General features: G+C 37.7%; 1 protein-coding gene across 9 annotated transcripts in view; it reads left to right on the forward strand.

Moving 5' to 3' along the window:
* Positions 1–14,251, forward strand: part of CCDC171 (coiled-coil domain containing 171) — a 166,720-nt gene that overhangs the window by 86,713 nt on the left and 65,756 nt on the right. For all 9 annotated transcript variants that reach the window (XM_054054469.1, XM_054054471.1, XM_054054470.1 and 6 more), the window contains 2 exons: positions 4,755–4,900; positions 7,899–7,953. In XM_054054469.1, coding sequence (XP_053910444.1) covers positions 4,755–4,900; positions 7,899–7,953 — 201 coding nt within the window. The remainder of the gene's footprint in view (positions 1–4,754; positions 4,901–7,898; positions 7,954–14,251) is intronic.

Raw genomic sequence — 14,251 nt, forward strand, 5'->3', positions numbered from 1 at the left:
TTGATGAGTTTTCTTTTGATGAGTTTTTTCAGAAACCATCCTGTGGAAATTCAGCTGCAGAGTTTAATGTAATTTGGTTTGCATTGCAGTCATGCACACTAAAACTAGAGTTGACATTAAATTAATGTAACTTCTTGCACCCTTTTGGATTTGGACCTTTTGAAGATGCAAGAATTCCCTAGATTATCTGTAGACTGTCCTTTGTGGGGCACTCAGACGATCCTGAAGATGCCAGTTGCCAACAGGGATAACAGGGAAGTGTGTTTCAACTGGTGTAAGACTGGATAAATTTTGTAATTTTTTCATTATGGAATTTTATTAGTTATGTGTTTAGGACAGTTTGCAGGATGTATTCAGCATGCGGATCTTTTAGAAAGTAATATTTTACACCTGAATAGGAAAATTACATATAAAAATTCAACCCGAAGACAAAATCTTAACTTTGATTAATTAGTTCATCATACACATACTGCAGTATATTGGCATATCTTGTAGTGCTGTGTCGTGTCTGTGTAGTTTAAATCCAATTTAGTAAGCAGTTTGATCTGGCTTTCGTTGATCTTGGAAAATATTCTCTCAGTATTAATGTGTCACACATGCTTTGCATGAATTTAAACTGTATGGCTGTCATTGTCTAGAGTGATTGTTCATCTGTTATCTTTTGAATAGAATGCTTTTTGGTGTGTATAGAATGATAGTGTTAAACTTCAATTTATTTTTGTAACTATTGTTGAAGAAAGATTCTGCACTGCAAAGCCTAAGGTTGGTAAAACTACTTGAGGAAGCAGCCAGCTGACAGACATCCAATGAAATTTTTCTTTGGTGCTATCAGTTACTTGCTGTTCTCCCTGGCAAATATTTTTTTCATGCTCAGTTTATGGGGGGGCGGGGGGGGGGGGGGAAAGCTTAAGTCTAAATTATCTCTAAAGGGAGCTCCTTCTAAAGATTCTGATGAAAACTGAGCTGATCTGAGATCTTGGTGGGCTATAGAGGAGGAGGTGCAATGATGCCCAAATTAGGACCTGAGTGCCGAAATATCTGAACTAAACAGATAGCTGGCATTTTACAGAATGTCAATAAATTGGAGTTTGGCTTCTAAGTTGGTTGAGAATCACTTGTGCTTGAAAGTGAAAGCTCAGCATCTTCACAGAACTATGTGCAGACATAGTAGGTTTTTAAAACCTTCATTCTTCTTATCATATTTAGCCTTAACTTTCTAACAATTGTAATTGTCCACAGAAAACATTTCAAGATAAATGCATTATCGGGTTTTGAAATTTTCTTATTTTTGTAAATACTAAGACCTGGGGGGCAAAATAAGGGCTATATTGTGGATTAAGTGAAATATCTCAAGGCTGTGCTTTTCTGATAACTGAACCTGAAGTGACCTTTCTCAGACACAATTACAGAGCTGTATGTTTTTCCTTTAATTTCATCAGGGGTTTAATTAGTATACAAATAAAACTTCCCTTATCTTCCTTTCTACCTAATTGGCTTGTCTACGCTTATATATGAAGAATGTGAAAATGGGCTGTAATTAGGGTGACCGTGTTAACCTTTTTTTCTCCAATGTACTGTTGCCTAAAGGCCTCAAGGCCTGAAAACAGTGCTTTGGATTATTGCTTTGCAATCACTATGGCTCTCCCATAGGTTTTCTCATGAGCAGAAGGGCTTTGGGTGCTGCAGGTTCCCACTGCTTAACAGGATCTTCATTCTTCTCCCCACTAAATGTTTATTGATTATCTCACTGCTCCACACTCAGCCTCGAACAACTTAATATCAGGTGACAGTCAGGAGAGTTCTCCAAGTAATTAGAGTGGAGCATTGAGGGAACAATTAGGAGCAGAGTTATTAAACTTGATTTATCCTATTCTCTCCTGAACACTTTCTTGGATATCAGAACATCACACTTTCACAATCTACCCTGGCTGCGAAATTAGTGGCTAACCTGCTGCTTATCATTGTTGCCTTGCTGCCTTGAGGCACACCCTCTTGGTTTCAGTCACTCAGCTGGAAATATTAGAGTCCATAAAGTTTATCAAGGGTTTTAATTAGATCAATCTGAAGAAGGAAAAAAAAGAGAGGCTTAGCAGCCATTACTTTAGAATACTCCACACTGTATGTGAGCAGTTTCCAAGGCTTGACTTTAAAGTCCTAGAATACCAAGGAGCTTCAAGTGAATGCAGAATTAGAGAGCTAAAATCAGCTTACTTTTTACTTTAATATTGTCATATTGTTGATAGGTAAAGTTTGAATCGTTTGGAGATTTCTGTAAACAACTGATCATACTGTGATATTTGATTTAATCATTTCTATATTGCTTCATCACCAGCTTGTGTGGATTTCTGGCCATACCTCTCAAAGAGTTAGGCTTCATGCTTTCATGCCTGTTACTGTTTCATTAGTAGGCCTGAGCTTCCAATTGGTAAGCCAGATTAGTTAGCAGCTCCCAGAAGATTTTGACACCTACTGGGTCTCTTCACCATTTGTGGTCAGTGCGGAAAGCTTCCTGTGGAAGCAGACAACTCTTCAGACCCTGTAGAAGGATAGCTGTCGAATAAAAATGAAATAAATATGCATAATGTTCCAGTTATCCTGTTTTTCTTCACTCATTTAGACCACTAGCATCTTGGACCCAGATTCTGTTCCAGCAGCCTCTACATCAGAAGTTGCTTGCATCGAAGTGTTAGCAGAATTATCTTAGAAATTGTATCTTAGAAGCATGTTTTTCAATCAGATTGGAAAGTGCAGTGGACAAAGCATTGGCAGGAGAGAGATTGTTTTTTGTTCAATGAATTTTGTTTGTCAGAAGATGAGAATATGGCAGGTGGGGAATAGACTCAATTTTCAGAGGTGTTTCCTCAGTGCCAACTTAGCCTACAACAAATGAACAGTAAACACAATAAATGGAAGAAGGTAATGATCTTTTTCTTAAAGAAAATTTTTTTCTTAAATTAAAGAAAATCTTAAATTTTGTCCTTCCTAATATAAGTATGGTATCTTGGAAATAACTTTTATGAAAATCTAACTAATTCAGCTGTTCAGACAGGGCTTTGATAGCTGCCAGTGGCATTAGGCTACAATTACTGAAAGCAACACTTCTGATTTTGGATATCTTTCTGCTGATCAATGGAAGAATTAGATCTCAATGTTTGTCTTTTTTTTAGGTGAAAAATAGCACTTATTGCAAACAGCGGCATGAGGCAAAATAGAGTTATTCAGTCTGCAGTAGAAGCAAGATGAATATTAACATTTCTAGGGGTTGAGTTTCTTAAATATTAAATCCTAATTGTTCTTTTTTCATTACAGCAGTGATTAATCTCAGCCTGGATTTTGTAAACTTTTGAATAAAGAGTTCAGGTAGTGGTGCTGTACCTTCCAAATGCATTGTTGAAACAACTGGTTGCTTTTTGTCTTGACAAACGTGTGAAGAACACTTAAAACAATACTCAGATTTCAGTTTATTTTGCAGGATTATGCAGTTTTGTGCTCTGTTTTGTTATTTTATAAAAGTTTTCTTCAGTATATTGTTTTTTTGAAGTGCATTTGACTCTTGACTGTTCTGGAGCTTTTTCACATTAGTTGAGTTTTCAGTGGCCTCCAAATTATTATCAGCCTTTCGAACATAATGCTCTTAATAAATACCCAGTAAATATTCCCCGTGTTCCGCAGTCCAGGTCAGGTACTTCTGAATACAAATTAGGCAGAGCTTTCTTAGAACTTAAGCAGAAAACAGAATCACAGAATCAGTAGGTTGGAAAACACCTCCTGGATCATTGAGTTCAACCATTAAAAACATATCCATAAATGAAAACATGATGCAAGAGGTCAGTCCTGCATCTTTGCAGCCTTCTCTATCCTTCTGTATTGGTTTAGAATCTGTCAGGGAATTTGCAATTCATAAAAGAATGTTTATAGCCGCCTATTATAATTTCATTCTAAAAAGGCAATTAACAGCTGTAAATAAAATGTAACATTTAGCTAACTATAAAGCCACATTAATACCTCACTCTATAAAAGTATTGATTTATCCCAGCAGAAAGGGGTAGCAACTAGCCAGGTTCTGTATTAATTAGTTCTGTGTGCTATTTGTCATCTATCTATCTGTGTGCTATTTGGATTAATCTGAATTGATTTAAAGCATGTTGTGTTAATTCTAAGCTGGAGAGAAACATTAAAAAAATACATGTACTATTTTGCATATTGGAAACCTAATATTAAAATAGGGAAGCACCATAAAATAGTGATTCATTTTTAGCAAGAATTGTAGGAAAGCTGTACTGAATGCACTAAGAGACTATTAGATTCTGATTTTTTTAAAACACTGACATTTCTGAATAGTGCAGAATATTTAAATAAATGCTACTTAGTTTATTTCCTGGCTTTCTTTTTGAATTCTTTAATGTTCATTTTAAGTGAAATTTTGAGAATATTGTTCTCTTTAATGCTATACTCTTATTTTCCAGCGTTTTTAGAGCTGGTATTTACAAATGTTGTACTTGTAGCGCAGTATATGTACCTGTTTGATCAAAAAATCACTTTATTTTATAAAACATATTTGTACATAGACAATATGCTGAAAACTGGGGCATTCTGAGTAATGTTTTTGCTAGAGAATTCACAAAAATGTAGTATGTAATGTTCCATGTCTACTTCACAGTTAGTCTGTTTTCCACTTTGTTTAATAGCCTGTGGCATAAATTGAAGTTAATTATTTGGGCTGACAAGTAATTCTGCTTTCTGTCTGCTTGCAGAGACTCTCTGAGGCAAAGATGGAGCTGAGAAGAAAATATCAATCTCTGTGTCAGCTCAATAGACTTCTTACCCAGCTGGAGCAGGACAAGCGTCGACAGAAAGAGAACATCCATGATCTAGAGAATGCCCTCTGCATGGCAGCGAAGTGAGCGCTGGGACCTTGGGGAGATCACTTAAAACGGACAAAAGATCAATTCTCACTTTCATGCACAGGGTTTTACCCTGGCTAATATAATGCTGGAAAACAAAAGTACCTCTGTCTCTCTTTTAAATTCAGTGATAGTCTTCTAAAAAGAAGTCTGTTAGTTCCAGATACTAGATGATATATTTTCTGTAGTTGTCCTGTAACAGTGCACCAAATTCTGGGTCCTGAAATAGCATGGGCATTTTTGTCTGCCAGTTATTTTACCAATTTGACAACATCTCTTTGGGACATCCCTAACATTCTGTTTATGTAAGAAATGATTGCTTATTTGCTCTATTTCCTTATCATATTTTTATAGAGAGATACAATTTATTTATGTTAAATACAAAAATGTCAACTAGGTCATAGCTGCATAGCTGCTGAAACCCACTTTGGACCTAGTTGTATCTGTGGAACAGACAGATCTTTCAGTTGATTTTAGAGTGTTTGGATTTAGACATAAAACCTATGCCATTTTATACCATAACCTGGACAGTGGAAGGAAGTGTTCAGGGACCAGTCTTGAAAAGATTGGTAGTCAAAAGGTGTTACATTGACTCGAATGAGATTATTACTAACCTCTTACAGTCATATAGTCAGAGAAGAAGAGAAATCTTTGCAGACTCTTATCTATTACTCTTCTTGTAGTATGTACTTTAAATAGTGTTTGTTCATGGCTAAGATTTAAAAAAAGTTAAATTTAAAATTCAAATTTCTCATTATACCTGGAATACATTTGACCTATGACGAACAATAGCCTAGGAGCTTTAATGGTTTTATGCACAAGTGAAATAATGTAATTAATATAGTAATCAGTTAAATGTTTAACAAGCTAATTAAAATGACAAATGTTGTTTAGTATGAGTGTATTAAAGCAGATGAGACTCAAAGAAGGATTTGTTCTGGGAAGCTTGCCTCTTTTCACCCTGCACAAACCTATTTTATGCACTCTAGTAAAGACCATTCCCTGTGGCCTTTCTTATATTCAGAAAAGGTTATTTTAACGTGAAGTTGTTTTAAAATTGGTTTTATGTCTGTACATAGCAGTTGAATATTGACAAAGAAAAACCCCATACTATTTATTGTTCTAGCAATTCTTCATAACAAATGTCTTTTTTTTTCCTTTGAAACATAAAAGCAAAGTAGGTGGAAAAGACTTTAATTTTAGTTTAATACATCTTTCATAACCTGACTGATCTTAAGGAATGCATAGGTGTCTTTCAAGTTCTTTCCTAATCTTTTGTGCAGTTTTAAATTATAGCAAAATGGCTGACTTATTCTGGGAATGGCTGTCTTGATTTTCTTACAGTTCTGTTCCACTTTCCTCCAGAGCAGGAAGCAGTATTAATAAATGTGTCTGATAGGTGTGAACTTGGCGGAAATTTAGTAGTCTTTTGGTCATTCTCTGCTAGACAGAAACTCTGTATAAAACCTTCACCCTAGCTATTGTGTGAAAGATAGTATAAAGCATGTTGGTCATACCTGAACTATATTTCTGGATAATCAGAATAGTTCTAAGATCCAGTTCCAGTTTTCCTTATGCCTGTAGGGCTTGATGACTATATGAAATAAAGATTGAATGAAATATGGATCCTACGATGTAGAGGTGCAATAGATTAATTTTTTAAAACTTTTTTTCCTAGGTGCTATAAAAAAATATTACCAGAGTTTAAGATGTTATTTAAGATAAAATATCAACCATAGTTAGAGAGCTTTCTCTTCACAAAATATAAGATTCTAGGTGTCACTTATTAACGTGGGTCCAAAATTCCATTTAAAGATATTTTCCTTTTTATGATGAACACCTGAGAATATGTGAGAAACAGACTGACTTCTATGTAAATAACCAGCTTAGAAATCAGAAGTGTTGAACTGGCTTTCTAGAACAAACTTCACCCAGACAATTATATAGCAGTCGCTACATAAATGAGGCCAGCAGAGAAGGTGAACAGCACGTCCTTGTCAATGTAGTCTAAAGAAAGGAAAGATCCTGAAAAGAGAAAGGTGTATGGAATAACTTTACTAGGAGTGTAAAAGCCAATCCTACTTTTCTGGCCACCTTCCTGTATTTGTTGTTATGATAGTATGAAACAAGAAATGAGGCAGTCATTCCAGGCAGAGAATGCCAAGGTTTTTGACTTCTTTCACAGGAACTGTAAGTGCTCAAACAAAATATTCACATAGCTGACAAGGTAAAAGACAGTCCTGGAATATTAAGGTGTATCAGCTTTTCTGGCTTAGATTCTATTTGACTTCCTGTTCTGTTTTGTTGGTTACGCTGTCTAATGCGTATGCAACTCTAATTCCCTTTTTATCTACGTATCAGATGAGACCAAGGTTTTGGTTTTTTTTATGGCAGCATAACTAATAAAAGCTGTCTTTTTACTAAATGCCCAATCTACAAAAAGGCACAAGAGTAGTATTTTATTCTCTAAACTTCTGTTTCATAAGGATAGGATCCATGATTGGACTTCTTTTGGAAAAGGACCAGTGGAAAGTTTGGGTTTAGAGAAGACAGGAAAACTTACATGTGTACAAGTACATAGTTGTTAGGCCCACGTAATTGATGAAAACCATACAATTTGTCAGTGTTTTCCAGTAGAAGAATATAATCTGTCTTCCTGCTAGAGTCTGGACTCCATTCAATATGCCCTTTTTTATCCAAGACTGCAGATTTCTTCTTCAAGAGCAGGACAGTTGTTCATTGCTGTGCCTATAAATACAGCTAGTTTAATTGCTTATCCACAAAAGAAGCATCTTTCTTATGGAAATGTGCCATGGACTATATTTTAGGGTTTTCACTGGAGATGTAAAATGGTGAGATACAAACATAACAGTTTGAGTTATCAACAATTATTAAATACATGATGTTTATAAAATAGCAGAAAATTAATTTCTACATCAGTAGGGCTTCAGTTCTATTAACTACTCTTTTTTTTTTTTGCCCCTCTTGTAATAGAGATAAAGAATTGATTATTCATCTTATGAAGTCTGTGGAAACCACTCTTTGTAAGGTAAGAAATGGAATCATTACCTCTGCATTTGTATTTCCAAATACATTGAGGTTTAACAACCACTTAGTATCAGAAAAAGAGGGGAACAGAGGTTGCTGTAAAGCAACTTTTTTCCTTAAGAGTTTGTTTCCACAGTCAACATCTTTCATCTAGTAATAATCTTTAGTTATCTCTTTGATGTGCACTATTTTGCTCTGGTATAGTATTCTTTGAAGGTCCAACAATGCTGTATATATTAATTATGTGGGAGAAAGGACTGTTTTTAACTGTAGCTCTGCTGGCTGATTGTTCTATGACTGTTTTTAGTCCAGAGCAACACAGAGCAAAAGAAATGTTTTATTACCTTGCAGTGTTCATTTCCCTTATTACATCTTGAATTCTCAGCAACATGGCAGTCTATTCCTTATCTTTGTTCTTGTGTCCACCAAAACTGCTGTTCGTTTAATTTTTCAATACCTTTTTCAAGTTTCTCTTGCCTTTAATGTTCAACAGAAGTGACAGTGCCTTAAACTGTGTGTTTCAGCTGCAGCAGTCTGTGCTTTACTTTTTGTCCTTATTTTCTTCATGCTGGGTTTTAAGCTTGGGAAATCTATGTCATGCAGAAAATGCTGTGTGTTTACAGTAGCATGTGCATGTGCAGTGCCCTTGGACTTGGGAATTTATTGTTCTGGATTGTAAGTTTACATTTTGATTTAGAAGGCAGTGCTGTATACACACAAGGATTGAAATGTTCGGGGAAAGGTGATAGGGAAGGTCACATGCTTTGTACTGATTTTCCTGATGCAATGAATTAGGTAGAGAAACTGCCATCTTTCTTTGAGAATTTTAGTTACCATGTCTGCTTCTTAGTTGTTGATAGACATAGTTGTTAGGCCTAAATAGCTTACTGTTGTGTAGCAGAGTAATTTATCCTTTCTGGTTTGTCAACTTAATGAATCAGGAAAATATAAGAATTAGAAATGTTGGGATGCTCCTTTCAGCAAGAACTAAAAAGAATTGATTGTAAATCATTCATAATTTGACATATCATTTCTGCTAGAAGAGCAAATAAAAATTATTGATCTTCTGTTTGGGAAATAACTGAAATGTAAATCCTACATCATAGTGGTAGCTAATTATCTAACATTAATGAATATGGCTGATGTGTAAACTATCAAGTTTATACTGTTGTTAAAGATTTTCTCACAGAATGAAGAACATGATGAAGCAGAATAAATACTGGTAAAGGAACCACAAGACTGTCTTTCCGCCCCTTCCCCCTTAGAAATTCTGGGAACTGCTTTTGTTTTTAAAAAAAGGAATCAAAAGAAAATGGATATCGTTCAGAATGGTTTGGAGTTAACAAGTATTACTGTTAGCTGCAGATATATCTCTGGGAGTTTGAAATTAAACATTGTAGTATTTCTGTGTTGATGTATTCATGAGCAAATATCCACAGAATTCCACTGCATCTCTTACAGGATCTATGTTATCAGTGTATAAGGCTAAATTTTTGCCTATTAGAGCTCAGAGGGATTTTACAGACATCCGTAACTAATCTTAGACTCAGGTTAAGATCGTATACACTGATATCCATGAGAGTGATGTCATTCTTTTCAGTATTCTTATCACTACAAGAATTCCAGAAGGTAGCAATGTAGGTACTAGATCGTCTGCCTTTGGGTATGCCTGAATGTAACATTCAGGTAACATTCAGAAAACAAAGCAATAAGAAGGAGAGTTGAGGGAGACAATGTCTTTACATGCTACTAATGCAGCTCTAGCCAAGGGATCATTTACAACACTTACTGTGTCCCATATGACTAGATGGAAAATCTAGTATCATGCATTTGGCTTTATCAACAAGTGCTTGGGTGTGCTAGATTCTTTTAAGACAATTTCAGAGCCACCGTTTTAAATCATCATGAATATTTATGGAGCAAAAGTGTTGAAGAACTTGAGCATGTGCTTTGTTAAAAGAGAAAATATTTTTAGCAGCTAGTGCCATATCCTTCATAGTCTGCAACATATTCTTCAGAAGGTAATATTTTTGTCTTATGTTGCATCTTGTCATGCTAGCTGTTGTGAATGTTTTACCAAATTTTGAACGAAAAACACCATCAAGAGGAAACAAACCTCAAGAAGATTTTATTTTGTTTCAGTCTTCTTCACATAGTCTCAAAGATGACCAAAAGGTGATAGCTGATTTTTTTTAAAACTTAGGTTCAGAAAAGAGTTGGATTTTTGTGGTGGCAGGTTTTTTTTTTTTTGTGTTTTGGTTTATTTTGGTTTTGTTGGTTTTGTTTGTTCTTTCCTTCCCGTGACTCTATTAGTAGCCTTAAACAGAAAAACTTAAGAAATTAGAACAGATTTAAACATTGTCTGGTTAAAGAACTTGTGCCCGTGACTTTTCCTTAAAAAAAAGCCTCATGTAAATTGCAAAATGGTAACAGAAATAAATTTATTTTTACCGGAAGAGTTCTTAGAAGAAATTCTATCTGCTTTAATTTCAAGCACAGAGTTTTCTTAAAGTCTTCTCATCAAGAGAGAAAGCATTTAAGTAAATGTGTTATTTTAAACCCTGTTTGTAGATCTGCAGTCCTTTTTTATGTATGGAAATTAGATGATTTCTTCAAACACTTTCCTCAGAAATATGTTGAAGTTATTTTTGTTATAAATATGCCCTTGTTATACTTGTTGATAAACTTTATTTCATTATTAATTTCTTCTGTATTAGGATCATGTTTGTATAAAGACAGTAAGAGACATTAAATCTGTTCATTTTATATAACTAGATACTTTAACATGTAGTTAATGACTTATTAGTTATGGTAATCCCATCATGGGAATAAATTTTACACTCTCTCTACTATAATCTTCAGCCTTCCCTTTAGTATTGCTTCTCAGTTTGAGTGCTTGTGGTGGGTTACCATTGGCCAGCAACCAGACGCCCACCCAGCCGCTTTCTCACTCCCCGTCAGAAGGGCAGAGGGATGAAATAGAGTGAGAAAGCTTGTGTGTTAAGGTTATAAATGGGGAAGCTGCATGCTTTTTACTGTTACAGGTAAAACAGAGTTGACTTGGGGATTTCGGTAGTAAGAAACAATTGCAAAAAAATTAGCATTGTCCTGCCTTTTAGGCTCGACTTCACTCCTGACTCCTTTGCCTGTGCTGTGAGGTGCAAAGGGGATGAGGGGCAGGGGACTGCAGTCAGTTGATAGCAAATCTCTGCTGCTCCTCTCTACACCCATTGTGTTCTTGCTGCAGTATGGACTTCTACACTGTGGACGTGAGCTCCAGCACGACTCTCCATGGGCTGCAGGGAAATACTTGATCTGGTGACTCAAGCACTTCCTCCCTGTCTCCTGCTTCTTCTCTGATGTTTGTGTTTGCAGGGCTTTTTCTCACTCTTCTTCTTCCCTCCTCCTCTGCCTACATGGTGGTTTTTGCTCTTTCCTGTATACATTTTTAGAGGGGCCACCAGCTTGGCTCAAAGGCTCAGCCATGTCTTGCGGTTGCAAGAGCTGTGCCCAGTACAGGGCCACCCTGTAGCCCCTGCTGCTTGAGCCTGGACATCTGCAACTAGTGCAGTGGTGTGACTGCCTCTTCTTCAGCTCCCCTAAATCACAATTTCTAAACTCTCCCTGTGCAAATCAGTACCATGGGAAGTCATCCCAGTGAATCAGCCGGTGCAAGGACAGAAAATGGTTTCTGTTTCCTCTTGTACTCTTAAAGTCCTGACAAGCTTTATGGGCTGGCAGAGTTTTCAGCCTATCCCAGCCTCATCTGCTTAGGATTTAGCCATTTTAACAGGTTAATAAAACACAAGCTTGGACTGTTACCCTGTGAGGCTGATGAGCTGTGATAATGAGTCAGTAAAAAACACATAAAAACCTTTCCCAAAAAAGACTTTTTCCCAATACTGGCTAGCAACCCACGCATTCTGACACTTTGGGACATTTCAGGGATCAAAGCACCTATCCATTGTCCTTTCTTTTTCACACTTAGTCAGAAAAATTCTTCTTCATCCACTTCTTTAATGCACTCATTTCTGCTGATTGACAGGTTCATATGCCAGCTGGCAGAACAGCTTTCATGCACCCCCATCAGTAGTTGTGCTTTGAAATCCTTACACCATTGCACTTCATTGCCTCACTGCCGCTCCCCTTCCACCACTGTTGTCTTCTCCAAAGTGCCCCTACAATGGCTATGCATGAGATTTCAGCCCCCACAGTTCTATCAGTAGAAAAAGATCTGAGTACTCCAAGATCCATCCTGCTATACTTGTAAAATGTAAAGAGAAAATTCTTTATCCAACTTAACAATGTTTTTAGTATGGGACAAATAGACAATTGGAGAGAGGGTGAGACCATTGAAGGCTTGAGAATTAGTAATATTGCAGCATTAGTTTGCTAGTTCTGATGTGGTCCATAGCAATAAAATGGATCTCCTTATAATGATTGTTCTACGGCCTGTAAGGAACTCATTTTCAATAGGTGTATGTCCATATACGAGTGACTACATCAGTAAAAACACTCAATTTAAGTGCCATTAATCGTTAGTTCCAGCAAGGAGACCTCAAATTGATCAGGCCCTAAAAAAAGCCGGAACAGTTAGGAGGCCACAAGTTGGTTGCCATGATCAGTCATTAATAGATGTGCCCTGATACTTTCAAGTGTACTGATTGGCCACATCAGTCTGACACAACTGGTGAGTGAGCCAGCTGGGAAGGGTGCCCTGCTGGACCGGCTGTTTGTGAACAGAGAAGGCCTTGTGGGAGATGTGATGGTTGGAGGACACCTGGGGCACAGCAATCACAAGATAGAATTCTCAGTTCTAGGAGAAGTAAGGATGGAGGGTCAGTAGAACAGCCACCTTGGACTTAACAGAGGGCAGACTTCATTCCCTTCAGAAGACTGGTTGATAAAATTCCTTGAGAGGCAGACCTAAAGGGCAAAGGAGCCCATGAGGGCTGGATGCTCTTTAAGAAGGAAATCCTGGTGGCACAAGCGCAGGCTGTCCTCATGTGCTGAAAAATGAGCCAGTGGGGGAGAAAACCAGCCTGGCTGAGCAGAGAGATCTGGATGGGTCTGAATAAAAAGAGGAAAATATATGAGCTTTGGAAGAAGGGGCAGGCATCTTGGGAGGACTACAAGGATGAAGTGAGATTATGTAGAGAGAAAAATCAGAAAGGCTGAAGCCCAATTAGAACTTAGATTGGCCAGTTCTGTGAAAGATAATAAAAAATTCTTCTACAAATATATCAACAACAAAAGATGGGCCGAGGAGAATCTCCATCCTTTACTGGACGTGGGAGGAACAATAGTGACAAAGGATGAGGATAAGACAGAGGTACTTAATACCTTCACTGCCTCAGTCTTTAATAGTAAGGCAAGATGTTCCCTGGGTACTGAGCCTCATGAGCCAATAGACAGGGGAGAAGAGCAGAACAAAGCTCCCATGATCCATGAGGAAATGGTGAAGGACCTGCTCGGCCAATTAGACATTCATAAGTCTATGGGGCCGGATGGGATCCATCCAAGGGTATTAAGGGAGCTGGCAGAGGTGCTCACCAAACCTCTTTCCATAATCTACCAGCAGTCCTGGCTGACTGGAGAAGCTCCATTGGACTGGAGGCCAGCAGATGTTACACCCATTTACAAGAAGGGTTGGAGGGAGGATCCAGGAAACTGCAGGCCTGTCAGTGTGACCTCAGTGCCAGAGAAGGTCATGGAGCATGTCATCTTGAGTGCTATCACACAGAACACACAGGACAGCCAGGTGATCAGGCCCAGTCAGTGTGGGTTTATGAAAGGCAGATCTTGCCAAACTAACCTCATCTCCTTCTATGACAAGGTGACCCGCTTGATGGATGAGGGAAAGGCTGTAGATGTAGTGTACTTGGACTTTAGTATAGCCTTTGACACCATTTCTCCTTGAGAAACTGGCTTCCCCTGGCCTGGACAGCACACCCTCTGCTGGGTTAAAAACTGGCTGGATGGCTGGGCTCAAAGAGTGGTGGTCAGTGGAGTTAAATCCAGCTGGAGATGGTCACAAGTGGTGTCCCCATGGCTCAGTGTTGGGTCTAGTTCTGTTCAATATCTTTATCAATGATCTTGATGAAGGGATTGAATGTACCCTTAGTAAGTTTGTGGATGACACTAAGCTGGGAGGAAGCGTCAATCTGCTGGAGGGTAGGGAAGCTCTACAAAGGGATCTGAGGATCTTATGAGGAGTGGCTGAGGGAACTGGGGTTATTTAGCCTGGAGAAGAGGAGGCTGAGGGGAGACCTTATCACTGTCTCCAGCTGCCTGAGAGG

The sequence above is a fragment of the Cuculus canorus genome, chromosome Z (assembly GCF_017976375.1).
Source record: "Cuculus canorus isolate bCucCan1 chromosome Z, bCucCan1.pri, whole genome shotgun sequence".
Classification (NCBI taxonomy): Eukaryota; Metazoa; Chordata; class Aves; order Cuculiformes; family Cuculidae; genus Cuculus; species Cuculus canorus.